The sequence below is a fragment of the Delphinus delphis genome, chromosome 13 (genome assembly GCF_949987515.2).
Source record: "Delphinus delphis chromosome 13, mDelDel1.2, whole genome shotgun sequence".
Taxonomy (NCBI): Eukaryota; Metazoa; Chordata; class Mammalia; order Artiodactyla; family Delphinidae; genus Delphinus; species Delphinus delphis.
The window spans coordinates 76,030,553-76,057,028 of NC_082695.1; the positions used below are offsets into that span (position 1 = coordinate 76,030,553).

The 26,476-nt window shown below is 44.5% G+C and overlaps 1 protein-coding gene across 1 annotated transcript in view; it reads left to right on the top strand.

Moving 5' to 3' along the window:
* Positions 1-10,400: 10,400 nt before the first annotated feature.
* TNFRSF11A (TNF receptor superfamily member 11a) overlaps positions 10,401-26,476 on the top strand; it is a 57,096-nt gene continuing 41,020 nt past the window's right edge. The window contains exon 1 of the mRNA XM_060029561.1: positions 10,401-10,496. Within this exon, the coding sequence (XP_059885544.1) occupies positions 10,422-10,496 (75 nt within the window). The 5' untranslated portion in view covers positions 10,401-10,421. The remainder of the gene's footprint in view (positions 10,497-26,476) is intronic.

Genomic DNA, 26,476 nt, shown 5'->3' on the forward strand with positions numbered 1-26,476 from the left:
AGAATTCACCAGTGAACCCATGTGGGACTAGTACTTTCTGTTTTGAAAGGTTATTAACTATTGATTCAGTTTCTTTAATGGATATAGGCCTATTCAGATTGTATCTTGGATGAGTTCTGGCAAATTGTGTCTTTCAAGGAACTGATCTATTTCATCTAGGTTATCAAATTTGTGGGCATAGAGTTGTTCACAGTATTCCTTTATTATCTTTTTAATGTCCATGGGATCTGTAGTGATGTCCCCTCTTTCATTTCTGATAATAGTAATTTGTGTCTTCTCTCTTTCTTTCTCTCTCTCTTTCCTGGTTTGAGGATTATTGGTTTCATTGATCTTTTCAAAGAATCAGCTTTTGGTTTTGTTGATTTTTCTCTATTGATTTCCTATTTTCAATTTCAATGATTTCAGCTCTAACTCCTATAATTTCTTTTTTTCTACTTCTTTGGATTGAATTTGCACTTTTTTTCTTTTTTTTTTTTTTTTTGGTACGTGGGCCTCTCACTGTTGTGGCCTCTCCCGTTGCAGAGCGCAGGCTCTGGATGCGCAGGCTCACCGGCCATGGCTCACGTGCCCAGCCGCTCCGTGGCATGTGGGATCTTCCCGGACCGGGGCACGAACCCGTGTCCCCTGCAATGGCAAGCGGACTCTCAACTACTGCGCCACCAGGGAAGCCCTGCACTTCTTTTTCTAGTTTCCTGAGGTGGAAGCTTAGATGACTGATTTTATATCTTCTTTTCTAATATATGGATTCAAGGTTGTAAGTTTCCCACTTAGCACTGCTTAATGCTGCATCCCACAAATTTTGATAAATTTTATTTTCATTTTCATTTAGTTCAAAATATTTTAAAATTTCTCTTGAGGTTTCTTCTTTGGCTCATATGTTATTTAGAAGTTGTTTAGTCTCCACGTATTTTGGGATTTTCCAGTTATCTTTCTTTTACTGATTTCTAGTTTAATTCCATTGTGGTCTGAGAAGAGATACATCTAACTTCTTTAAAATTTGTTAAGATATGTTTTATGTCCCAGAATATGGTTTGTATTGGTGAATGTTCCATGTGAGCTTGAGAAAAATGTGTTTTCTGCTGTTGTTGAATGAAGTAGCCTACAGATGTCAGTTATACCCAGTTAATTGATGGTGTTGTTGAGTTCAACCATGCTCTTATTGATTCTTCTGCCTCCTAAATCTGTCCATTTTGAGGGAGGTGTGTTGAAGTGTGCAACTATAATAGTGGATTAATCTATTTCTCCTAGCAGTTCTATCAGTTTTTGCCTCATGTATTTTGATGCTTTGTTATTAGGCACATACACTTTAAGGACTGTTATATCTTCTTGGAGAACTGACTCTTTATCATTATGTAATGCCCCTCTTTATCCCAGACAAAGTTTCCTTTGTCTGAAATCTGCTCTGCCTGAAATTAATATAGCTACTCTCACTTTCTTTTTATTAGTGTTAACATGGCATATCTTTCTCCATCCATTTACTTTTAATCATATGTGTCTTTATATTTAAAATGGATTTCTTGTAGACAACATATAGTTAGGTCTTGTTTTTTGATCCACTCCAACAATCTCTTTTGATTGGTACCTTTAAACCATTGATGTTTAAAGTGATTATTGAGGGACTTCCATGGTGGTCCAGTGAGTAAGATTCCGTGCTCCCAATGCAGGGGGCCTGGGTTTGATCCCTGGTCGGGGAACTAGATCCCTCATGCATGCTGCAAGTAATAGTTCATATGCCGCAACTAAGAGTATGCATGCCACAACTAAGAGTTCGTGTGCCACAACTAAGAGTCTGCGGGCGGCAACTAAAAGATCGCACATGCTGCAACTAAAGATCCTGCATACCGCAACAAAGATCCTGCACGCTGCAGCTAAGACCCGGTGCAGCCAAAATAAATAAATAAATAAATAAATGTTTAAAAAAACAAAATGATTATTGATATAATTGGATTAATATCTGCCATACTTGTTACTGTTTTCTATTTGTTGTCCTTGTGCTTTGTTCATATTTTTGTCTTCCACTCTTTTTCTTCCTTTTGTGGTTTTGATTAAGCATTTTGTATGATTTCATTTTCTTCCCTTTCTTAGCGTATCAATTTTACCTCTTTTTTTTTTAACTTATTTTAGTGGTTTTCTGAGTTTCCAGTATATGTTTACAGCTAATCCAAGTCCACTTTCACATAACACTAGAATGCTTCACGGGTAGTGTGGGTCCCTTATGTTAACAAAATAATCCTAATTCCTCCCATCCCTTGCATCATTGCTGTCATTCATTTCACTTATATATAAGCATACATAAGCAATATATTATAATATATACATAAGCACACATATGTATATGATGTATACATAAGCAAACATCGTCGATATTATTTTGAAAAATCTTTATCTGTTAGATTATAAGAAAAAAGTTTTTATTTTACCTTCACTTATTATTTCTTCAATGCCTTACTTTATATCAATCTGAGTTTCTGACCTATGTTACTTTCCTTCTCTCTAAATAACTTCTTTTAACACTTCTTGCAAGGCAGGCCTACGGGCAACAATACCGTCACTTTTTGTTTGCCTGAGAAAGTCTTTAATTCTCCTTCACTTTTGAAGGATAATTTCACTGGTTACACAATCCTAGGTTAGTGAGTTATTTCTCAACCTTTTAAAAATGTCTCTCCATTTCTTAGGAGAAGTCAGATATAGTTCTTATCTCTGCTTCTCTAAAGAGCAAAGATTTTTTTTTCCTCTGGCTTCTTTCAGGATATTTTTCTTTATCTTTGATTTTCTATAGTTTGAAAATGATAAGCCTGTATGTAGTTTTTCTGGCATTTATCCTGATGGGTGTTCTCTGAGCTTCTTGGATCTGTGGTTGGGCATCTGACATTAATTTGGTAAAATCCTCCATCATTATTGGTTCAATTTTTTCTTCTGTTTCTTTCTCTCTTTCTTCTCTCCTGATATTTCCATTATACATATGTTACAACTTTTGTAGTTGGGTTTTTTTTTCAGTCTTTTTCTGTTTGCTCTTCAATTTTGAGGTTTCTACTGCTATATCCTCAAGTTCAGAGATTCTTTCCTCAGCCATGTTCAGCCTATTAATAAGCTCATCAAAGGCATTCTTAATTTCTGTACAGTGGTTTTTATCTCTAGCATTTCTTTTTCATTCTTTCCTGGGATTTCTGTCTCTCTGCTTACATTGCCCATCTGTTCTTGCATGCTGTCTACTTTATCCATTAGAGCCCTTAGCATATTTATCATAGTTGTTTTTTAATTCCTAGTCTGATTATCGCAGCATACCTGCCATGTCTGGTTCTGATGCTTGCTCTGACTCTTCAAACTGTGTTTTTTGTCTTTAGTATGCCTTGTGTTTTTTTCCTGATAACCAGACGTGAGGTACTAGGTAAGAGCAACTGTTGTAAATAGGCCTTTAGTAATGGAGTGGTAGGTGACAGGGGAAGAGAAACATTCTAATGAGTCCTGTGATTAGGTCTTGGTCTTTGTGAGCCTGTGCCTCTGGACTTCGAACTTCGCAAGTGTTTCTCAGCTTTTTCCTCCCCTCTTACATGGGACAGAATGGCAATAGTGGGCTGGAGTTGGGTATTTCCCTTCCCCGGGTTAGGCTCTGATAATACCCAGCAGCCTAGGCTCTGAGGTTAACTAGTTTTTCTAAGGGCAGGCCTTGTTAGGAAGAACAGAGCACTCTGGTGTATTTCAAAATTGTTTCCTCTCCCCTCCCCCTGCCAGAAGCCCAGGAGATTTTTCTCTGACATCTGCTGTGAGAACCTGGTCAAGCTCCTGGAGGTAAAACTCAAAAACGAGTAGGGACCCCTCTATGACTGGGTCCCCCTGGAGTTTTTAACTCTCAGGCTTGTCCACTCTGGGCCTCCAGCAATTGATCAATTACAGTTGTGGTTTTTCTACCCCTACCCTGGTTCCCACAGAGGTTACAGCTTGTGAGTTTCTGCTCTGGTAACTTGTGATTCTCTGTATTTGCCTGTCAGTCTCTCCAATGTGGGGGGCAGTGGTGTGCCCTGTGACCTCCCTTCTCTTAAATGGATTTAGGAAGCTTCATTGATTTTTCAGTTTGTTCAGCTTTTTACTCATTGGGACAGAGTGGCAACTTCCAAGCTCTCTACATGTGGAACCGGAAACAGGAAGCAGCCCAGATTTTTTTTTTTAATGCAAAACACAGAAAAGAGGGTAAACGTCATATGGGGCAGAAGGGGAGATGAGAGAGATTGGGCAGAAATGTTATTTGAAGAGGGAGTGGCCAAAAATTTTCTCAAACTAACAAAAAACATCAAGAAGGACAAGGAACTACAAACAGGATAGATTCAAAGAAAACTAAGCCTACATATGTTATAGTAAACGTGCTGGAAAGCAAATACAAGGAGAAAGTCTTAAAAGCAGCAACTCCAAGACTGATAGTTGGCTTATCGACAGAAAACAAAGCAATTATATGTTTCAAATGCTGAAAGAAAATAACTGCCACCCTAGAACTTCAAATGAAGGCAATTTAAGATATTTTTAGACACTGTCCCCCTAGAAAAACGCCCCCAAAACAAAATTTCTTATCAGCAGACTCACACCAAAGAAAAACCAGAAAACGTTATTCAGGCCAAAGGAAAGTGGTCCTAGGTGGCATCTTAGAGATGCAAAAAGGAATATGGAGCAATAAAAAAGATAAATATGTGGGCAAATTTTAAAATGTCTTATAGGATTTAAAATATACACACCCAACAAAAAGAGCACAAGGTGGGGATGGGATGGGATTGATGTTAAAGCAGTCTAAGTTTCCTGCATCGCCCAGGAAATAATAAAAGTACTATTTTGCATTAGACTTTAACAAGTTAAGGATGCATGTTATAATCTCTAGTTTAAGTAACCATTAAAAGAATGTCAAGCTTGTAGACAGGAAGAATAGAATGATTTTTTTAAATCTTTTTTTTTTTTGCATGTAATGGTTTCAAAATATATTAAGTAAACAATTACAGAACTAAAGGAAAAATCATCATATAATCATAGTGGAAGTTTTGTATGTTCTTAACCCACTCCTCTCAGAAGCTGACAGAGAACAAGCAGTTTAAAAATCAGGAAGGACATGAAAGATTTGAACAACACAATTATAAGTTTGACCTGATCATCTTATGAAGAAGTCTGTTGCAAAAGACTTGTAGTTGCAAAATACACATTTATTTTCAAGTGTACATGGAGCATTTAACAAATGACGATACGCTGTGTCACAGAGCAAATCTTCTCAACAAGTTTCAAAGGACTGAAATCCTACAGAATATGTTCTCTGACCACAGCGGAATTAAGTTATAAATTAATAACAAAAAGGTAACTAGAAAATGCCAAATGTTGAAAATGTAAGCAATGTGCTTTCAAAAGAAACCATAGGTTAAGGAAGAAAGTTAGAAAACATTTTTATTAAATGATGAAAATTCAAAAATATCAAGCTTGTGAGACAAAACTAAAGCCATGCTTAGAGGGAGCTGTACATAAGCTTTAGATACATAGATTAGAAAAGAAGAAAGCCTTAAGGTCAATTATCTCAATTTCAAGAAGTTTGAAAAGAACTGCAAAGTGGAAGAATCAATAAAGACAAGAAATTATTGCAATAGAAAACTCAAAATACAATACGGAGGATGAACAAAGCTAAAAATTTGATTCTAATTAATTGAACTCTGATTAAACCCCAGCAAGACTAACCAAGAAAAAGAGAAGGCATAAATTACCAGTATTAGAAACTAAAAAGAAGAAACCCCTACAAACACTACATCTAAAATAGGAGATTTTATGAATGACTGTATACCAGCAAAGTTAAAAGATTAGATGGAATGAACATATTCCTATTTAAAGACAAACACACACACGAACTACTTACCAAAATCAACACAAAAAGAAGTAGAAAATCTCTGTGTTCTATATGTACTAAATACAGTGAAATTGTAATTTAAAACCATGCCACAAAGAAACCCCAATGCCCAAATGGCTTCATCGGTGAATTCTACCAAATACTTAAGGAAAAAAATAACAACATTTATACACCCTTTCAAAGTTCTTCCATATACCTCAATCTTATCCAGCAAAACCCTGACACCAAAACTTGACAAGATCCAATTCAGAAAGGGAATGACAGGCCAATCTCTCTCACGAACATAGATATGAAATTTCCTATTATATTTAGGTGTCATTATGGGACAGTATTGCACCTTGATTTATCTGTGAGTGAACACTGATTTATCAATGGTTTACTTTTGTTTAAAAAGTTTTATAGGCAAGATGAGTGGAAGAGCAAACCATAACAGGGTAGGTAATAAAAACATTTGTATTTACTAGTAAGCTTTTACTGAAAGATTCATGAAGTCTTATGTTTACTTAATAACTTTGCTTTTTAAGTGTTTGCTTTAGCTCTGCCCAGTAACTATTTTGTATCACCACGTGAAAAAAATTACATAAGCTGATTAATTCTCATTCTTGCGGACATTCATAAGCATTTCATTAACAAGATAGTGTCTATTTTCGTGTGCCTAAATAAGGATCATTAAAATGTAATGCTATAATACTTACAAACCATCCACTAGAAGCAAAAATGATAGCCATATTTTTATTTTACCTTTTTGATTCTGAAAACTAAACAGCTCCTACAGAAGTGGGGAGTAGTGGGGATTTCCAGGGTGAGGTGTGCATTATCCATGTAAAATAATTTTCAAATAAACCTACGATGCCTGTATTTGTATAATGTTTTATTTTTCCCCAGTACAAATAAAACAATTCACTGTCACCTGATTACTTTTTAAAAATTGGAAATGTTTACCTTTAATAAATGTTAAAACATCTATTATTTAAAATGAATTTTACATTTATTACATATAACCAAAATTTAATTGTACGTGTGCCTATAAAAATGTGCCTGCTTATAAAAATCATAAATAACACTTAGTTTCTGTAAATGATGAGCAATCTCTTTAGCTATAGTATATGTATCCTTCACTTAATAGAGGAAGATAGTATTTGATTTAACTTACTTCCATGTTTCTCATAATAATGCTATTCATATAGGAAAGATAATGTCCTCAAGCTCATTTTAATGGATCTTGTTGATGACAAATGTATTCTACATTAATCTTTATAAAATATTTGAATTATCTGAGTGATAGCTCTGTAAATATAGAGAGTGTTTAAAAGTACTTTCATTTTTTTTCAATTAAACTTGTTTTAGTAGATTTAATATGTTAACATGGGCATTCTGTTGTTCAGAGTGCTTCCAAAACCAGCACACTCACCTCTGGGGCTTTCCAAGCAGAAGTTTTAAGTCCCCTAAACTTCTCTGAAAAAAAAAAGGGTTGATGTTGGAAATGTGCCAGGAGTAACCTTTGGTATTTCTCATAAAGTGCCACAGTGAAAGTACCCTCTCCCACAAGTCAGTTCCTTTTATCAAAATCATAATCTCACACACTACTGTTTCCAGAAAGCCTGTCTCCACATTCAAGACAACAGTAGGCCAGATAAATATTTTTTAATCTGTATTTTTTACCATTCCTGTACTTACTTCATCTGGAGTTTTAACATCTGTTTACCAAATTTACAGACCTGTCAGTTAAAATGTAAAAGTACTTTTTCCTCAGTGTAAATAGCTTAGGAACATCAAAAGTTAAAATTATCAGTTTCTCCTTTTCCTTTTGGAACTCACCTAATGTTAAAAATTAGGTGCTTTAACCTAAGTGTCCATCAACAGATGAATGGATAAAGAAGATGTGATATATATATTGTATGTATATAGATACATATACACACACACACACACAATGGAATAGTACCCAGCCATAAAAAAGAATGAAATAATGCCATTTGCAGCAACATGGATGGAACTAGAGATTATCATACTAATTGAAGTTAATCAGACAAAGACAAATATGATATTGCTTATATGTGGAATCTAAAAAAATGATACAAATGAACTTATTTACAAAACAGAAACAGACTTACATAGAAAACAAACTTATGGTTACCAAAGGGGAAAGGGGGAGGAGGGATAAATTTTGAGGATGAGATTGACAGATACACACCACTGTATATAAAATAAACCACAAGGATTTACTGTATAGCACAGAGAACTATATTCAACATCTTATAATAACCTATAATGGAAAAGAATCTGAAAAAGAATATATATATAACTGAATCTCTTTGTTGTACACCTGAAACTAACAAAATATTGTAAATCAACTACAGTTCAATTTTTAAAAACCTGAAAAATAAATTGGTGCTTAGTAAGGCAGAACTCACACTCCAGAGCCAGATAGCCAGGGGCTTGAATCCCAGCTCTCTCACTTTTCGGCAAGTGACCCTAGGGCAAGTTATTAACCTCTATGCCTCAGTTTCCTCATCTGTAGAATGGGACTAATGACAGTATTTTTTTACAAAGCTGTTGTGAGGATTCAATGAATTTGTAAGTGTAAGGATGCTGTTAGTGTTTGCTACTATTATTGTCTCTCCAGAAACTTCCTCTGCTTAGGTAAATAAATGTTTCTGATTATTGTTTACAACATGGGATGGTATTACTCTGTAACTTGTTTCCTTTACTATTGTATGGAATTGCTTTGTCAAAGGATATTTGCACTTTTATTTTATTTTTTAATCAACACTACCAGACTGCTTTCCAAAAAGCACAAAAGTAACTGGGCAGTGTACCAATCAAGCTGCACAGCAGGGAGTTACAAAGTAAAGTAACTAGCATGATTACAATAGCACAAAGGTGGGAGGGGGAAATGGAAGTATGTCATTACAAGGTTTTTACAATATACCTGAAGTGGCAGAATTTTATCTGAAGGTAGACTGTGATGTCATAGATACATATTGTAAACCTAGAACTAAAAAGAACAAAACAAGAGGTATATAAAATAAGCTAACAATGGAGAAAAAAGAATCCTAAAAATACTCAAATCATCCAAAAGAAGGTAAGAAAAGAGGAAAAAAAGGAGCAAAGATGGAACAAACAAAACAAATAGCAAGACTTAAACTTCACCATATCTATAATCACATTAAACACTCCAATCAAGAGACAGAGATTGTCAAACTGGATAAATTGAAAAAGCAAGACCCAATTACATGCTGTCACTTTAAATAGACATAGATAAGTAAAATGACAGAATTAGATATACCATGTAAATGCTATTCATAAGAAAGGTGAAGGGCTATACAGTATCAAAGGTTTCAGAAACCAAAATTTAACCACCGATCAAGGAGAACATGTAATAATGATAAGAGGATCAATTCATCAAAAAGACATAGTAATCCCGAATGTTTATGCCTCTAATCAGAGCTTCAAAAACATGAAATAAGAAAACTGACAGATCAAGAAAAATAGACAAATCCACAGTTTTTGTTGGAAATTTCCAGTTTTCTCACAAGTAGACAGAAAATCAATATGGGTATTTCAACCAATTTAACCTAATTGACATTTATAAAACACTTCACCAGCCACAGTGAAATACAGTTTTTCCAAGTGCACATGGAATATTCACTAAGATACACCACTTGCTGGGCTAAAAGCTAAGACAGGTTGATGCTTCTGGAACTCAAAACAATACATTCTATTGACCTGAGGACCAGTGTTTTCACACAGAAAAGTTATCTGTGCAAAGGCTTGGGTGTACGTGTGCATCCAGCATCCACCTGGCACGTGAGAGCTGACGTACTCCTAAGCACATGAGGCAGGGGGCGGAGACAGCGTGGCGGCTGACAGCTTGGAGGAGGCAAGAGGAAGTGGCTTCTGGCCGGAAGACTGAACGAGGGATATGATGAAGCGTGCTCGACGTTATATTGGGTTGATCCTTTTACTGAGCTCTATGGAATCTCCGATGGAGACCCTCTCCTCGTTAACTCTTGGTCGAGGTGCACCTACTTTGGGAGGCCCCGCCGGGAAGCCTGAGCGCGGGCGCGAGGCGGGGGCCAGGCCGCCGGGCTGTCTTCCTTCCCCGGGAGCCCGGCCCCAACAGTCCTGGGATGCAGGCCGGCCGCGTCTGTGACCGTGAAAGACACCCGAAGGCAGGTCGCAGGCAAACCTGCGTACAGGGGTGCACAGTGCGGCAGAAGACGCGGGCGGCGGGCGCGGAGAACACCCCAGGTCGCCCCCCGCGACCCTCACCTCCCGGCATCCTTTCCGTCCCCCCACCCCCCAACAAGGCGCGGGAAGCGGACACCGCCCGCCTCGTTCGGGCACCACCTGGCGGGCGGGCGGGCGGGAACAGGTGCCCGGCGCGGGGCGGGGCGGGGCGGGGCGGCGCCGGGCGGCGGCGGGGCAGGGCGGGGCGGGGCGGGGCGGGGCCCGGAGGCGGCGGGGAGGACCGACCCCGAGGCCACGAGCTGCCGCGTCGCCTGGGCAGCAGAGGCCGCAGAGCGGGCCGCCCAGCCCGCCCCTCCGCGCCATGGCCCCGCGCGCCCGGCGGCGCCGCCCGCTGCCCGCGCTGCTTGCGCTCTGCGCGCTGTTCGGCCGGCTGCAGGTAAGGGGGGCCGCCCCAGCTCCCGCTCCCCGCGCGCCGGGTCCCGCGCCCGACGCCTTCGCGGGAACTGGGGAAGGACGCGGCGCGGCGGCTGCCAGACGTCCCGAGACCTGGACGGAGCCGCAGGAGCTGAGGATTTGGAGGGCGGAGAGCTGGGGGGGTGCGCGTTGGATGGTGGAAGGAGGGAACGGGCGAGTGGAGGGGAACTGGGGTGCAGAACGGGGAGTTGCGGGACCCCGGCACCCGGACACGGGCGCTTCCAAAAGTCCCACTTAGTGGCAGGCTTTGGTGGTGCCGTTTATTCTCTAAACATTTCTGGAGCGTCTGCGAGGTGCCCCCGCAGTGTAGCTGCTGCGGAGGCAGCGGCGTGGACACAGACCCTTCCCCCGCGAACAGGAGAAGAAGCGAGGGAAAAATTAGGAGCCGCGGACAGTGCCCATGTTAAGTAACCATCCCAACATACGATTTCTCCTTTCGGGCCATTTTGGACCCGCCGGAGCTCTCGGTCCTTCCCTCTAACTGGGCTTTACACGCTCTCCCCACCTCAGCTTCGCTGGTAGTCTGAAGACTAGAGCGATGCTCGCCTCCCGGGCGTGTGGTGAAACAGGATTTGGTAGTTTCTTCAGAAAGGCTGACATTAGATTTCTTTCTTATGCTCCCCTCTTTTTTATGTCTCCCTTCTCCCCTCCAACTCCTCCCTACAGTTTAAGGTCCACCGGCTCAGGTTCTGGCCCAGAATGACATAGAATCACTTGTTCTCAGAACCCTCTGATGATGTTAGGACAAAATAGTGTTCACAGTTGGAGACACCAAGGGACCTGGGGTGCTTCAAGCCAGTAGGGGAGCCAGAAACAGCCCTGTCCTCCGTGCGCTCAGCCGGAATGGGACTGGGACGGGCCGGCGGGCACAACGGGCAGTGGTTAGTCTCACTGGGGCCAGGCCCTGCTGGGGCTCCCAACCCAGGAGGCACCCGGGGCTCCCCTGGCGGCCCACAGGGCTGATAAAGGGCATGAAGAGGTCTGGGGGGGTGCCAGAACAAGAGCATCTTCCTATGTCCTGTTGTCCTCCCCACCCCAAGTCCTCTCAGAAGAGATTTCTTTACACGATCACTCGGTACAGCTGCCAAATAAATAAAACCAGTTACTGGTTTTCTGCCCTCCCCGGAGGAGAGCTGTAGTGTAGGAAGCCCAGCACCACAAATACTATGAAAGCCTTGTAGGGAAGGGTAGATATTGGTGGTTTTCTGGGTTTCAGTAGTTTCAGATTTTCCTTCTCTGTAAGACTGGCTTAGGCTCTTGTTAACAGCTTTTGGGGGAACAGCTCGAGACCCCAAGAAGACAAGGGGAACAGCACTTGGAGAACTGTGTTTGGAGTGAGGAGAGAGGGGGAAGCCAGCCTGGGATTAGAGCCTTGACAGAAATAACAGGAACGTGCTATAAGGCTGGAGCAGACAATTCTCAGGAAGATTGTCTATTTCGTTTCTACTTGTATGAGTCTCAAGGAATGGTTGAGGGCAAAGAAGGCGGAAAAGCCTGCTGGAATTTTTCATTTTAAACACTTCAGGTGTTGCTTAATTAAGTGTTCAACAGGTTGGACAGGGTGCTGCTGCCTTATTTGAACTACAGGACTAGGGCTCCAGTGAACAGCTAGCCACCTGAGAAAGACCTGCTCACTACACAGTTTAAAAAAAAGCATCTCGGGGCTTCCCTGGTGGTGCAGTGGTTGAGAGTCCGCCTGCCGATGCAGGGGACACGAGTTCGTGCCCTGGTCCGGGAAGATCCCACATACCGCGAAGCGGCTGGGCCCGTGAGCCATGGCCGCAGAGCCTGTGCGCCCGGAGCCTGTGCTCCGCAACGGGAAAGGCCACAGCAGTGAGAGGCCCGCGTACCGCAAAAAAAAAAAAAAAAAAAAAAAAAGCATCTCACAGTGTTATTGCAAAAACTACATATGTACATATATGTGTAAAATGCAGTACGTTCTAACATGAACTCATTTGCTATCAAAACATTTATTTCTCAGAGCTATCTTTCAGCAAGTGCTATCTCCCCCCCGCCCCGCCTTTCCCTTTTGGCTAATTATATTATGTGCGTTTTTAAATCATACCTAAACAGGAAACAATCAAATGATATTGGGATGGCTCTAATCAAATGATGTAAGTTTGTGCCTAGTCTCCCCAGTGGAAATCTATTAATTCTGAAAGGTGGAGCTAGATGTAATGTTGTAGTATTACCCCCCAAAGATACTGTGGTTACAAGCACTCTGTTCAATTACTGCTTCTTCGGCCAACCTGATCTATTAGTTCAAAGAAAGGAATTGCACTGCCGATTAGTTACCACACACTGGGCAAGGCTTAAAGAACTGTTGAGTGTGGAGGATGGAGGAGGTATTGGTTTTGTAAAATAGTTGGCAAAAACAGCTTCTGGAAAGTGCTTTATCTGCAAGTATTGTATTAAATCGATTACATTGTATTAAATCGATTTAAACTTACCTGGGGGGCTGTAAGTTTTGCCTTTTAAAACATCTCTGTGCTTATATCTCTCTGCGCCTGTGTGAGGGAATCTGAGTTCAGACATAAGAAGAGTATTTGCCTACAGAAAAAAACATTTAAAATTTTTATGTTGATAGTTCTGCTGTTTATTCCAAGTAAGAAACTCTAGGAGCAGGCTGTTTTCATTGAGGTAATTGATCACCCAGCCATGTTTATCCCTAGATATCCAAGACCTAAGGGCAGATTCACTCCTACCCAGGCCAGCAAACATATTTGGGATGTAAAACCTTGTGCTGGTGAGAAACAAGGCGAAGACATAGCTGGATCTTCACAGGTCACGGCCCAGTCAAGAGGATGAGACAGGTGAAGCTGTGATAATAATGACGCAGCCTATGATACGAGAAGCGCAGAGGGTGGTGGAGGAAGGAGGGAATATAGTTGGAGGAATCAGGGAGGACTTTTGGAGGAGGGGGCTTCTGAAGCGGTCTTCGGAGGATGGGTAGGAAATCAAGGGTCAGAGAGGGAATGATCCCAAGAGGCTGTTGTGGGGAAGAAAGCTTTCTATCTGAGAGGGTGGCGTCAGTGGTTTAGGCCTAAAGGAATCTTGCCAAAAAGAGAAAACCCACATATGTTTATGACTGTATAGAGAGCACAAAGCTATCTGGAAAGCTAGCTTAATTCAAGAAACCCCATGACAGACAGGACACTAAACATTTATAGTTTTTGAGATAACACTTGTATGGCCCTTGTTGAGGTGGTAATGTAGACTAATCAGAAACAGATAAGCCGTGGGGCCCTGGAAGGCCTGTGGGGACACCCCGCAGAGGAAATCCCCTGGGTGGGACTGGGACTGTAGGGTAGGTAGGTGACCGCCCCTGCCCCGGCTGTCTTCCTGCCCTGCCAGGCCATCCTAGTGGGAAGACTTGGCCATAAGTTACTACTTCGTTTGGAGAATCACAGACTTGGGGATCAGTGTCCTTTTCGTTCACTTTGTTGATAAATGTTTCAAATGCCTTCCCTGTTATTTCCTTCCCACCACTTCCCCCGAAAATGGCACATCTGTAATATGAACATATTCTCCGTGTTGATAAGGAAATATGAGCTTGCTTTTTCAGTTATCTACCAGAAATTCATATGCCAGGAAAACTGAAACAATAAAGGCATGTCTTTGAAGGTCAATAAATCAGTGTTTTATGAGGCCATGAAAAGGGGAGTTCCAAACCAGGGCCTCCTTTTCAGAGTATTGTTTGAAGAAGGTACCACGTGAACTTTCTCTGCCAGATCAGTATTAAAATTCCCCCCATGCTATTTTCCTATCTTTGAAGCGCATGGAAAATGATAGTGGTGTGTTTTTCCACATGGTGTGTCCAGAGGATGCTGTCTGGGCGGACTCCTGTGGATTGGATCTGCATCCCGCCCTGACAGTTGCCCTCTCTACGAGTGAGTCACCCCCCAGGGCATCTACCCTCGGGCCAGGTGGCCGCCAGGACAGCTGTGGCCTGGCTGCTGTCTCCCTGCAGCGGCCGCCCCCCAGCCCCCAAGGGAAGCATACCTGACCCCACCTCCCGGCCCCCAGAGCCGGCGTGGGTGGGATTCGCGCGCCAGGTGATTCTCCCTGCAAGCGCCTGTAAATTCTCCACCTGGTTTGTAGGAAGTTGGGCACCTAATCTTCGTGTTTCCCTCTGGCTGCCGCGTGGGAGCTTTCTGTAGGACCCACCGCTAGGAACACAGATTAAGCTCAACTCCTCCTTTCTACCCCCCAAACCCAAGCCCCGAGCCTGAAGAAACCACGAGAGAGACAGTGGACTTCAGCAAAACAGGAGAGCGGGTGGGCCTGAAGTTCTCAGTGCGCATTTGAGGTTTAACACTGAGTGGGCGGCGGGCTTGGTTACGCGCAGCCCAGCGGTTCCTCTGCCCTGGTTCCGAGAGGCGCCGTCAGGCTGCGTCCTGCCCGCGAGCCCGGCGGGCGCGGCTCCCCGGCGCCCTGCCCTCCCTCTCGTGGGCAGCGGCTGCTGGCCCCGCTCATCGCCCGGCAGCCGTCTCAGCGCGTCTGCGTGCATGTGTGCTAACCTGCTCTCTGTCTTTGTCCTGTGCGCCACCGGCGCCCCCCAGCCTGGGATTTCTGTGGGCTGCCACGTCCAGGGCACGGCGGTCAACAGTGAGAAAGAGGACTGCGTTTGTGTTAGATGTGCTCGTTTAGCTCAACGAAGCGAGCGCCTCCTCCAGGTGGGCCGCCCTGCAGCAGGCTAAGGAGACGGAGAGCAGGGGCGTAGCCCCCGTCTCCCGGAAGCGCTCGGCCTAGATGCGTGCAGACAGAATGCGGTGGGACACTCCTGCCATCAAGAGTGCTTTCAGAGTGTGGTGGGCGCCCAGGACAAGAGCGCTTTAACCGGCCTGGAAGTGCCGGCGGAAAATACCCCCTTTTCCTTACCGTGCGGTTGTGTGTGTCCAAAGCACAGAAAGAGGGGCAAGGGGGCAGCATGTGGGCTAGGGGATCAAGACTGGTTTGTGCTCTGCCTGGTGGGGGGAACGGTGGGGAGACCAGACCGAGTGCGGCGTTTTCAGGCGACTCGGAAGAGGACAGTGTTCCTGGGCTCCAAGGGCAGGTGGGGGGCGGGGCCAGCACTCAAGGGCCTTCTGTGCAAGGAAAACAGTTTAGATTTTATCTCCGTGTATTGTGAGCTGGGGAGGGACGTGGTCAGATGTGGAGGTCATGGGGAAGGGTGCCATGGCGCTGGGGGGAGGAGGGGGTCCAGGGCGTGGTAAGGAGGCCACAGCCCCTGCTTTGGGGAAGAGCTGGTACCGGCTTGAATCGGGTCAGGAGGGTGGCAAGAGAAAGAAGTGCAGGAGCGATTTCAGAGCCAGCAGGCTGTGCTGGGCGCCGAAGATACAGGGCAAAGGATGTGGTTGGACCTATTATTAAAAAAAAAAAAAATGTGGTAGATGTCAAAACAGGACAGCTGACCATTTGATTGTATTTTTTCACAGTTTATTAAGGAAACTTCTGTCTTAGTCCAAATCAGAATCAAAGCAGGTTCAGGTTCAAGTAAAGAAGGATTGTTTTTTCCCCAAACAAACAATAAAGAAGGTCGCAGTTTAGGATATGGAATCGCATCTGCTTTGGATTATCTTACTGGGAGGCAAAGGTCCTTAGACCCCACTGGGGTTAAAAAACAAGCTAAGAGCCCCAAGGCATTGGCTCTGCAGGAAATTTGTGTGCTCTGCAATTCAGAGCCATTTCCTGACCTAAAGGTGTCTTTGAATCAGAGGTTCAGGATGTAGGCAGAGTTTTAAAACTCAGGACTAAAGAGATAAGCAGTCAGTGACCCCCCCAAAGAGTCCAGCATCAGAGCTGGTGTGGCCTGCACCGTGGTCTTCCCACGCTGGCCTGAGATAGGTCACCTGCCCCCAGCAGAAGCAGTGTTTACCTTGGACCCACAGCTCAGCAAAAACTTTTTGCTTGCATGAGACACCTTTTCCTGGTGGCTATTAGTGCCTCAGCTGAGTGTTTCCCTTCCTCTCTGCCCACCCCCGCTTCTGCTCCCCACTGCAAAAAGTCCTAGGCTAGCAGGTGACACAGAGGCCCGTCTGGCACAAGCAAAGTCAGAGAGCTGCCAGGTTTCCAAGTGGTAGGAAGAACCGACTGCAAAAACTACCCTTTCTGTTCATCAGAGTAATAATAACTCATTACATTTCCTGTGCAGTGTTGAGAGTACAAGAGCCACTTCCTCCAGCTACCAGAAATTTGAAGACTTTCCATTAAAAATGAGGAAGAAAAACTCTAACTTTTTGTGAATGTGATGGTTAAACCTGGCAAGCAGGGAGAGTGGACATGTGCTATCTCACAAATCCTATTAGCGCTGCAGCATTTGCTGGCCTGGGTTCTCGTTACCCACCCCCAGAATGGGAAATGAGCCACTTTTCTAAGGTTCTGAGTTTTAAAAAATATTTGTTCCTTCTTGGAACATCCTTAGCAACTAACTTAGAAGTGTATCCTTAAGTAGCACAAACAGCCACCAAATTCACATCCAGTTGAAAAAATATCTGTCGAGGGTTCTCAATTTTGTACCCAAGGTAGAAGAACAGGATCATGTCTGAAACGTTCATGGGAATTGAGAATCTGTTCCATTTTTCAAGCCTTGTAGAGATTATTCACACCCACCCTTGCTACTCCACTACATTATTTAACAATTCCCAGTGGCAGGAACTTCCCTATAGCAGAATCTAATACTGTGTCACAATTTGACTCCGTTTCCTCAAATTTATTCTTTCATGGGGGTAAAGATCAGTTGGCCAACGTCTTCTTTATTTTTATTTAACAATTCCCAGTGGCAGGAACTTCCCTATAGCAGAATCTAATACTGTGTCACAATTTGACTCCGTTTCCTCAAATTTATTCTTTCATGGGGGTAAAGATCAGTTGGCCAACGTCTTCTTTATTTTTGTGTTTCTCTCGTTGAAGATTGTCAGCCCACTACTTCCCCTTGCTCGGGTTATTCATGCTACTTCCTTTAACCTCTCTGTCAGCCTTTTTTCCTTTCAATTCTCTGGACCCTGGTTTTGCACTTCCATAAGACACTCTGGAAAACGTCAGACTTACCCCACAGCCTGTGCCCTGGAGAGTTCCCCACCTAGTAGGGAAAATAAGACAGCCCCGTCTTCAGTCCTTGCAGTTAAGTAGGTCTAAAGCTTCCGAGAGCAAGACGCCGCGGGAGCGCAGAGCGCGCAGGGTTGCCGTGGAGAGCTGGGCAGGTGGCGCCTGTCTGGGCCTGGAGGGACAGTCATGAGTCTGAGGGCAGAGTGAGCAGGGGAAGGGGCAGAGGTGGGACAAGCAGAGCCAAACAGGAGAAACTCAAGTCCTGTCCGTTTGTCCGGGGCCCAGAGCTGGCCAGAGACCAGGAGAGGCCAAGGCCAGCTGGGGATGGGAGGGGTGCTGGTTAGTCACGGACAAACCTCAGGAGGGTGTTGGAACTCTGCCCTGTGGAGGGGGGGGCCCTGGACCCAGCATCCGCAGCTGGGAACTTGTTAGAAATGCATGTTCTCGGGCCCCACCCCAGGCCCACTATATCAGACACCGTTTAACCACCTCTGCAGGGGATTCCGACGCACACTCGAGTTTGAGAACCGTTGCTGTAGACGTGGGATTCCATAAAAAGATTTTGAGCTCAGCTGTAAGTTAATATATGTGGTTAACGTACTGAAAGCACCTGCCTCTTGCTGACTCCGTCCTGTGTGCCAGGCATGTGCTAGGTGCTTTACATAGATTTTCTCTAATCCTCACTCCACCTTGCCAGGAAGATGAGAAAAGTGAGGCACAGAGAGGTCCAGTTTGCACAGCTCATAAGTGGCGAGCTGGAACCGCTCCCACGTGTCCGCCCCAGTGGCATGGCATTAACCCCTCAGGGAAACTGCTTATGCAGTCACCTGTACGACAGGTAAGCAGCAGAGAAACAAACTTCCAGGACATGGTGGGGGGGGGGGGTGGGCAGAAGCAAGCTCTTTTAGCGTTTTGGGAAATAGCATAACCAGTTTGCATTCGCGGGGCTCGGCTCAAGGAGGTACATTCATTGAGGCCTTTCTGTTGTTAACTGTCATTGAGCAGAAGGAAGAACACTATGACTTTAAGGCTGAGTTTAAACAGGCACCCTGAGCAGTCTCAGCATAGGGTCCATGTGCCAGTTGGTCCCTGACTCAGGAGGAAAAGAAATGTGACATTTTGAATCATCTTTGCCACTTCCTGAAGCAAAGGCATCTCTGACTCCTCTATGCCACACACACCCCCATCAGAAATAAACTGTACTCTACCACTGACTATAGCCCTGCTCCTGCGTTTGTCAAGACAGTTCACAGGCCATGTTTATCCCACTTCTGCCACCTGTCAGGCTCTGTCCTGGACAGGGTGGGGTGGGGGGAAAGTGCCCCTTCTGATGGGCTTAGGTTTTCTGTGTCCCAGTTGGGATCCCTGTGACCAGGCCGTTGAGGTCCTACTTAGTTGTAAAATTACAAATAACCAAAGCACTAGAATGCACAACCAGTCTTTTTTTTTTTTTTTTTAGGAGATTGCAAGTTCTAGAAGGAGGACTTTTTTTGGGGGGCGTGCTGCATTGGGTCTTCGTTGCCACGTGGGCTTTCTTTAGCTGTGGCGAGCAGGGGCTACTTTTCGTTGTGGTGCGTGGTCTTCTCATTGCGGTGGCTTCTCTTGTTGCAGAGCACGGGCCCTAGGCACACAGGCTTCAGTAGTTGTGGCTCACGGGCTCTAGAGCGCAGGCTGAGTAGTTGTGGTGCGCGGGCTTAGTTGCTCCACGGGCATGCGGGATCTTCCCGGACTACGGCTCAAACCCGTGTCCCCTGCATTGGCAGGCGGATTCTTAACCACTGCGCCACCAGGGAAGCCCACAACCAGTCATCTTAACTGCATGGAGCAGTCCTCACGGGCAAGGGAATGCAGGTGTGACCGGCACCCGGCTGCTCTGTGCCTGAACAGCGAGTCCAGGGTGGCCTGGTGAAAGGGGCCTCATCCAGTGTGAGAGGCATTCTGTTCCCAGCACGAGGGACAGCATAAGAGGCTGGAGCAGCTGTGTTGTGTGTTGATTAGGCGGACCTGTGTTCTATCCCTATTAGAAAAGACAATTTGAGCCCAGGAAGAGATTTCTGATCCTGATTTTGCAACCCCTTTCCCCCAGGGTGTCTCTAATTTTGCCCCCAATTGGTGCAACCTTTCCAAGTCTACGCTTGGGAGTGTGAATTTGATTCAGAGCTAGTAGGAAACCATCACAGTTTTCTGTAAAGGGAAGTTATAAGGTCACAAGTCCTTCAGGAAAAGTTATTCATTAATTTACCTAGAATTCGAGCATTTGCTCTGTGTCTGGCACTGTGCCAGTCGGCTTATCAGTAACTATCTGAATGGGCTGCCTTGTCTCCTTGTGAGGAAGCAGAAATATGAGGAAGGGAAAGCCTCAAGCATGGTGCCTGGCACGCAGTAGGTGTTGCAGGAGGCCCACTCAAGATAAATGGTGTCTGTCTCCAGTGATGGGCGAGGTTGTTCTCAATGTCCATTACGTAAATGGAGACAACTGTACAGCGTTTGGGAACATGAGAAAGTTCTGGCTCTCGGTCTTTAATGTAATCTCTGACCTTGCTACTCAAAGACCAGCAGTGTCAGCATCACCTGGGAGCTTGTTAGAAAATCTGCATTTTAGAAAGATTTCCCGTTGATTCTTTTTCACGGTAAGGATCGAGAGGCACTGCTCTGTGAACATGGCAGTGGAGGAGAGTCAGATTCCCGTACCTGGCACAGTGCAGCGCTTAAAGGTACCGAATAATTTTGAGTGGTTGAGTTCGTTTTATATATTTTTAAAATTCTTTATTGGAGTATAATTGCTTTACAACCTTGTGTTAGTTTCTGCTTTATAACAAAATGAATCAGTTATACATATACATGTGTTCCCATATCTCTTCCCTCTTGCGTCCCCCTCCCTCCCACCCTCCCTATCCCACCCCTCTAGGTGGTCACAAAGCACCGAGCTGATCTCCCTGTGCTATGCGGCTGCTTCCCACTAGCTATCTGTTTTACATTTGGTAGTGTATATATGTCCATGCCACTCTCTCACTTCGTCCCAGCTTACCCTTCCCCTCCCCATGTCCTCAAGTCCATTCTCTACGTCTGCGTCTTTATTCCTGTCCTGACCCTAGGTTCATCAGAACCTTTTTTTTTTTAGATTCCATATCTATGTGTTAGCGTACAGTATTTGTTTTTCTCTTTCTGACTTACTTCACTCTGTATGACAGACTCTAGGTCCATCCACCTCACTACAAATAGCTCAATTTCGTTTCTTTTTATGGCTGAGTAATATTCCATTGTATATATGTGCCACATCTTCTTTATCCATTCGTCTGTCAATGGACACTTAGGTGGTTTCCACGTCCTGGCTATTGTAAGTAGAGCTGCAGTGAACATTGTGGTACATGACTCTTTTTAAATTATGGTTTGTTTTTTAAAAAAGTGTAGGTTAGTTGTGGCTGAGACAAGAGAAGATGAAGCTCAACTGTGTTAAAAAGAAAAAAAAAAGGGAAGAAGAGATGAGTTCAAACAAGTCCAGGGATAGCACTAGGTGTGGGGTGTAAAGTCTTGAAAAGCAAGATAGATGAAGGGTGCCGAGCATGACAGTGATTATTCTGGAGGCCAGGGCAGTGGTGCCTGGTGCCCTAGCCACCTCGACGGGGAGGGTCCCCCTGCTGCATCTCCCCCCAGGTCCAGAATCCTGTGGGCACCTGCTCAGTCGCCAGCACTGGCTTATCCTTCCGGAAACTTCGAATCTAGTTGATGTCCTTGCATGTGGCCCTGTGAGGCCATCAGAGCGTGTGAGATGTGGGATACATGAGATACATGGTGGGATACAGGAAGGGTGGAGGGTCTCGTGGGTCAGAGTCCCCGGGCGGGGCTCCCCAGGAGAGGTGGGACGGGCCGAGTCAGGAGGGAGGGCTGGCGTTTGGATTGGTGATAGAGGCGGGGAGAGCCGAGCAAAGCATGGGGACAGGGTTGGCACAGGAGCAGGCGTGCTTAGTAGAGTGGCGTGTGGGTGGTCAGCAGGCACGGGGGACGCAAAACCAGGTTAGGGGGCTTGGAATGCCGGCGAGTTAATCAAGGATCCTGAGCGGGGGGTGACCCTGAAAGTGGTGTAGGACCATCTGTTGAAAAATGCTGGGGACAGGCGACTGGGGGGAGGGGCGGTGTGCTGAGGGCCTAGTTGCAAGCTTTCAGTCTACCAGGAGGAGCAGACACACGAAAGACAACCGTAGAGAATCAAAGGGATTGGGACAGGAGACAGTCCTGGTGGATGTGAGATCATCTAGCGCAAGGGGCTAACCAGTCCAGGTGTGAGATCTGAGGTTAAACCAAAGTGGCCAGTGTGGGCAAGGTCATGTGTCAGACTGGTTGACTTAGGCTCCAGGGTTGAGTAGGATGACACGGGTTGGCTGGACGAAATGGAGCACGTGGAGGCCGGGGGCCGCAGTGTGTTTTAGGCCTAGGATCCAGGGCAGGGCTGCTGAGGAGACAGTAGGAGGAGGGGTTGGGGTGAGACTGAGCCCACGTGCGGGCCCGGGGAGCCTTGCTGAGGCGCTGGACTTCATCTTGGTCTTGAACGATCTCTGACCTTGCCACTCAACAACCAGCAGTATGAGCATCACCTGAGAGCTTGTTAGAAATGCAGGGTGAGGCCCCACCCCACACCTACCCAATGAGAATCACCTTTTAATGAGATTTCCAGGTGATTCTGTGCACTTTTAAGAGGCGGGCGGGGGGAAGTCTAGTCCCTGCCCTGGCCACTTTGGGGGCTAACCACCTTATTAGCTTGGTCCACCCCCAGTATGGAGGCAGAGCCTAGGAGGGTCCTTGGCATCCAGCAGACCAGCACACGCTTGGAAGCACAGGGGCCATTAGCGCTTACTACAGGAAAGAAGAGAAAGCAGTTCTCATCTCAAATGAATAAAAGTTAAAAAAAAAAAAAATTCAAGAATGGCAAAAAAAAAAAAAAATGTAAAAATTAAAAACTCTTACGGCAAATATTATATTTCCTGCCTGGTGATAAAAATAGTATGAAGTGCTTATTATTTAAAATGTTATGTCCACTACGAACCTAAAGTCAGTATCACACGGTCCTGGAGCTGCAGGTGCATGTTAACTCACAATCTGGGTAAATTATGTCATCAGTTGTGTGAGTTTATACTCCAGCCTCTCCTCGCTGTGCTCGTCACACAGGCCTTCCTGCTGTTCCTGGTCCAGCCAGGCACACACCCTCCCGGGGCATTTGCAAATGCTTTTTTGTCCACCTGAACTACTGCTCTACCTGACACTTGCTATTAATTTGGCTTGTTCCCTCACTTCATGCAGGTCTCCACTCAAAAGATCATCTCATCTGCTGAGGCTCCCCCTCATAATCCCATTACCTTACTTATCCTGTTTTATTTTTTTCATCACAGTCATTCCAACCAGATTCCGTTACATGTTTGTTTACTGTCACTCTTCTCCCAAGAAGTACAATGTAAGCAAGGACTCTGTCTAGTATCTGCTGTATCCAAAAAACTTAAAATTGTGTCTGGCACATAGGATGTGTTCAGTTAACCTTTGAGGAGTAAGTGAATGCATATTTAATTTGTTCCACTTTTAGGTTGTCAACTCACTGAGCACGTCTTACTTAAATGCTAAACCTCCTTGATTGTTTTCTAGAGAGCCATGCAGTCATGCCGTTTAGACTGGGAAGGTTTTTCTTAAACAGGAAAATCAAAGATTTCTTTCAAGTTGGTTAAAATGAACCCAAGAGTCCTACAGCCCTCTAATAACCATTCCAGTCCTATATAATAAGTCAATGCTGTTGACAGCTAAATTGAGTCCTGTGAACAGGTCCATGCAAAATGAAATTACCCCATAAAAATGGGCAAAGGACTTGAGTGGACATTTCTCCAAAACTGGCCAAAAGGCACATAAAAAAGATGTTCAGCATCGTTAGTCATTAGGGAAATGCAAATCAAAACCACACTGAGAGACCGCTTCATACCCATTAGGATCGCTATTACCAAAAAAATGGAAAATAATGTGTTGGTAAGGATGTGGAGAAATTGGAACCCTCCCGCATTTTTGGTGGGAATGTATTAAAATAGTACAGCAACTATGGAAGAAAGTTTGGTAGTTCCTCAAAAAGCTGAACATAGAATGACCATATTTGTGTGCCAGTGTTCACTGCAGCACTACTCACAACACAGAAAAGGTGGAAACAACCCACGTATCCATCAACAGATGAACGGATAAACAAACTGTGATGTATTCATACAACGGAATATCATTCTGCCATGAAAAGGAATGAAGTTCTGATACATGCTACAATATGGATGAACCTTGAAGACCATGCTAAGTGAAATAAGCCAGACATAAAGAGACAAATACTGTATGATTCCGCTTATGTGGGGTACCTAGAATAGTCAAATTCACAGAGACAGAAAGCAGAATAGAGGTTACCAGGGGCTGGAGAAAATGGGGCATTATTGTTTAACTCCAGGGTTCCCAGGTGGAGGGGAAAGTGGGGAGTTACTGTGTAATGGTTAAAAGAGTTTCTGTTTGGGATGATGAGAATGTTCTGGAAAGAGACCATGGTGACGGTTATACAACATCATGAATAATTAATGCCACTGAATTGTACACTAAAAAAATGGTTTAAATGACAAATTTAGTTTTATATATATATATATATATATATATAATTTTTACCCCAATAAAAACAGTTTTTAATTAAAGTGCCCCCAAAGTTTTTTTGAAAATGGGTTTTCAAAGGACTGGCATAAAAAGACCTAAATTCAGTGTTTCACGATGGAGACAGCCCTTTCTCATCTCCCTGAGATAAGCCACTTTCTTTGCTCCTCCTGCAAGATCTAGACTCCCTACCTTGTTTGTTCATGCCAGCTCTTTACATGGCTATTCCTTCCATAAGACACCAGTCATTCCCTCCATCAGACACTGTTCATTGCCAAAAGGAGTTCACACCTTCTTATTGGCCCTTCTCATTCCACCATTGTTTGCAGTACACTCCATGGTGCTGCTAAAAATGACCGCCCTTCTACAGCTGCCTCTTCCCAGGACCCCACTCCCCTGCCTCTGCATCTGCCCCAGGTCTCCCACTGCCCCTCCTCTCCCCCTCCACCAACCCAAGCCCCATTCTTCACTCCTCTGCCCTTGCCCCTGCCCTCTGCACTTTGTGCATCTCCCTCTGTGATTCCTTCCCGTGTAATCCAGGCCGGGTTCCCTCCCCTTCCCAGTCCGTGACCAGTGAGGGTTGCATCCAGGGACTTGGTGGAACTTGATCGTTCCAGTGCACCAGGTCTTGTATTGTCCTGTGGGTCTCTATCTGTTAGTTTTCTCTCCTCTATCTGCCTGTGTCCTGTGCTGCGACACACTTTGAGAGGCTAGGGATGGACTCATTCCCTTTCCTACACAAGCCAATCCCTTGCACAAGTATTGATATATGAGAGCTCAGTAAAGACAGCTTTGAAGATGTGATGATAGCAGAGCTTTTTAAGAGACTGGTACTTTGTATTATTAAACCCTAGACCAGGCCAAAATTTGTCTTCTGGTCATAATCAAATGAAAAGTCATCTTACAAGATAAGGCAAATGACTCAGTCAAAGGAATGACTGGCCTTACTCTAGTGTCTGCATAGTGAGGAAATCAACTCACAACCCCTTCATGGGGAGTGGTCTGTATGTGGGGAGGGGGTTGATTCATATTAGTGGGTTTTCAATGAGACCAGCAGGAGTTGACCAGCTGTGATGAACACCTTCGAGTTGGAGTTCTGAATACTCTTTATCACTGGAAACACATTCGTAAAATGCATTTTAGAATGCCCCAAATCCCTTAGTAGCAGGTCAATTATTATAATAGTATTCATGATGGTCATGATTTTCTTCACATTCTTCTCCAACAGACACATCTTTTCATATTGTACCAATCAGAGAACAGTTGAGCATCACTTTTTTTTATATGTAAATTATTTATTTTTGGTCGCGTTGGGTCTTCGTTGCTGCGCACGGGGTTTCTCTAGTTGCGGTGAGCAGGGGCTACTCTTCATTGCGGTGCGTGGGCTACTCCTTGTGGTGGCTTCTCTTGTTGCGGAGCATGGGCTCTAGGCATGCGGGCTTCAGTAGTTGTGGCATGAGGGCTCCGTAGTTGTGGCTCTTGGGATCTAGAGCAAAGGCTCAGTAGTTGTGCCGCACGGGCTTAGTAGCTTTACGGCCTGTGGGATCTTCCTGGACCAGGGCGCAAACCCATGTCTCCTGCATTGGCAGGCGGATTCTTAACCACTGCACCACCAGGGAAGTCCTGAGCCTCACTTTCAGCAGCAGAATTTTTTTTTCAAGAGCTGTGTGTATTTGTCATATATGGCCTTTATTATGTTGAGGAAAGTTCCCTCTATGCCTACTTTCTGCAGGGTTTTTAGCATAAATGGGTGTTGAATTTTGTCATCTCAATGGTGAAAAACTGAAAGCATTTCCACTCAGATCAGGAACAAGACAAGGTTGCCCACTCTCACCACTCTTATTCAACATAGTTTTGGAAGTTTTAGCCACAGCAATCAGAGAAGAAAAGGAAATAAAAGGAATCCAAATTGGAAAAGAAGAAGTAAAGCTGTCACTGTTTGCAGATGACATGATACTATACATAGAGAATCCTAAAGATGCTACCAGAAAACTACTAGAGCTAATTAATGAATTTGGTAAAGTACAGGATACAAAATTAATGCACAGAAATCTCTGACATTCCTGTACACTAATGATGAAAAATCTGAAAGTGAAATCAAGAAAACACTCCTATTTACCATTGCAACAAAAAGAATAAAATATCTAGGAATAAACCTACCTAAGGAGACAAAAGACCTGTATGCAGAAAATTATAAGACACTGATGAAAGAAATTAAAGATGATACAAATAGATGGAGAGATACAC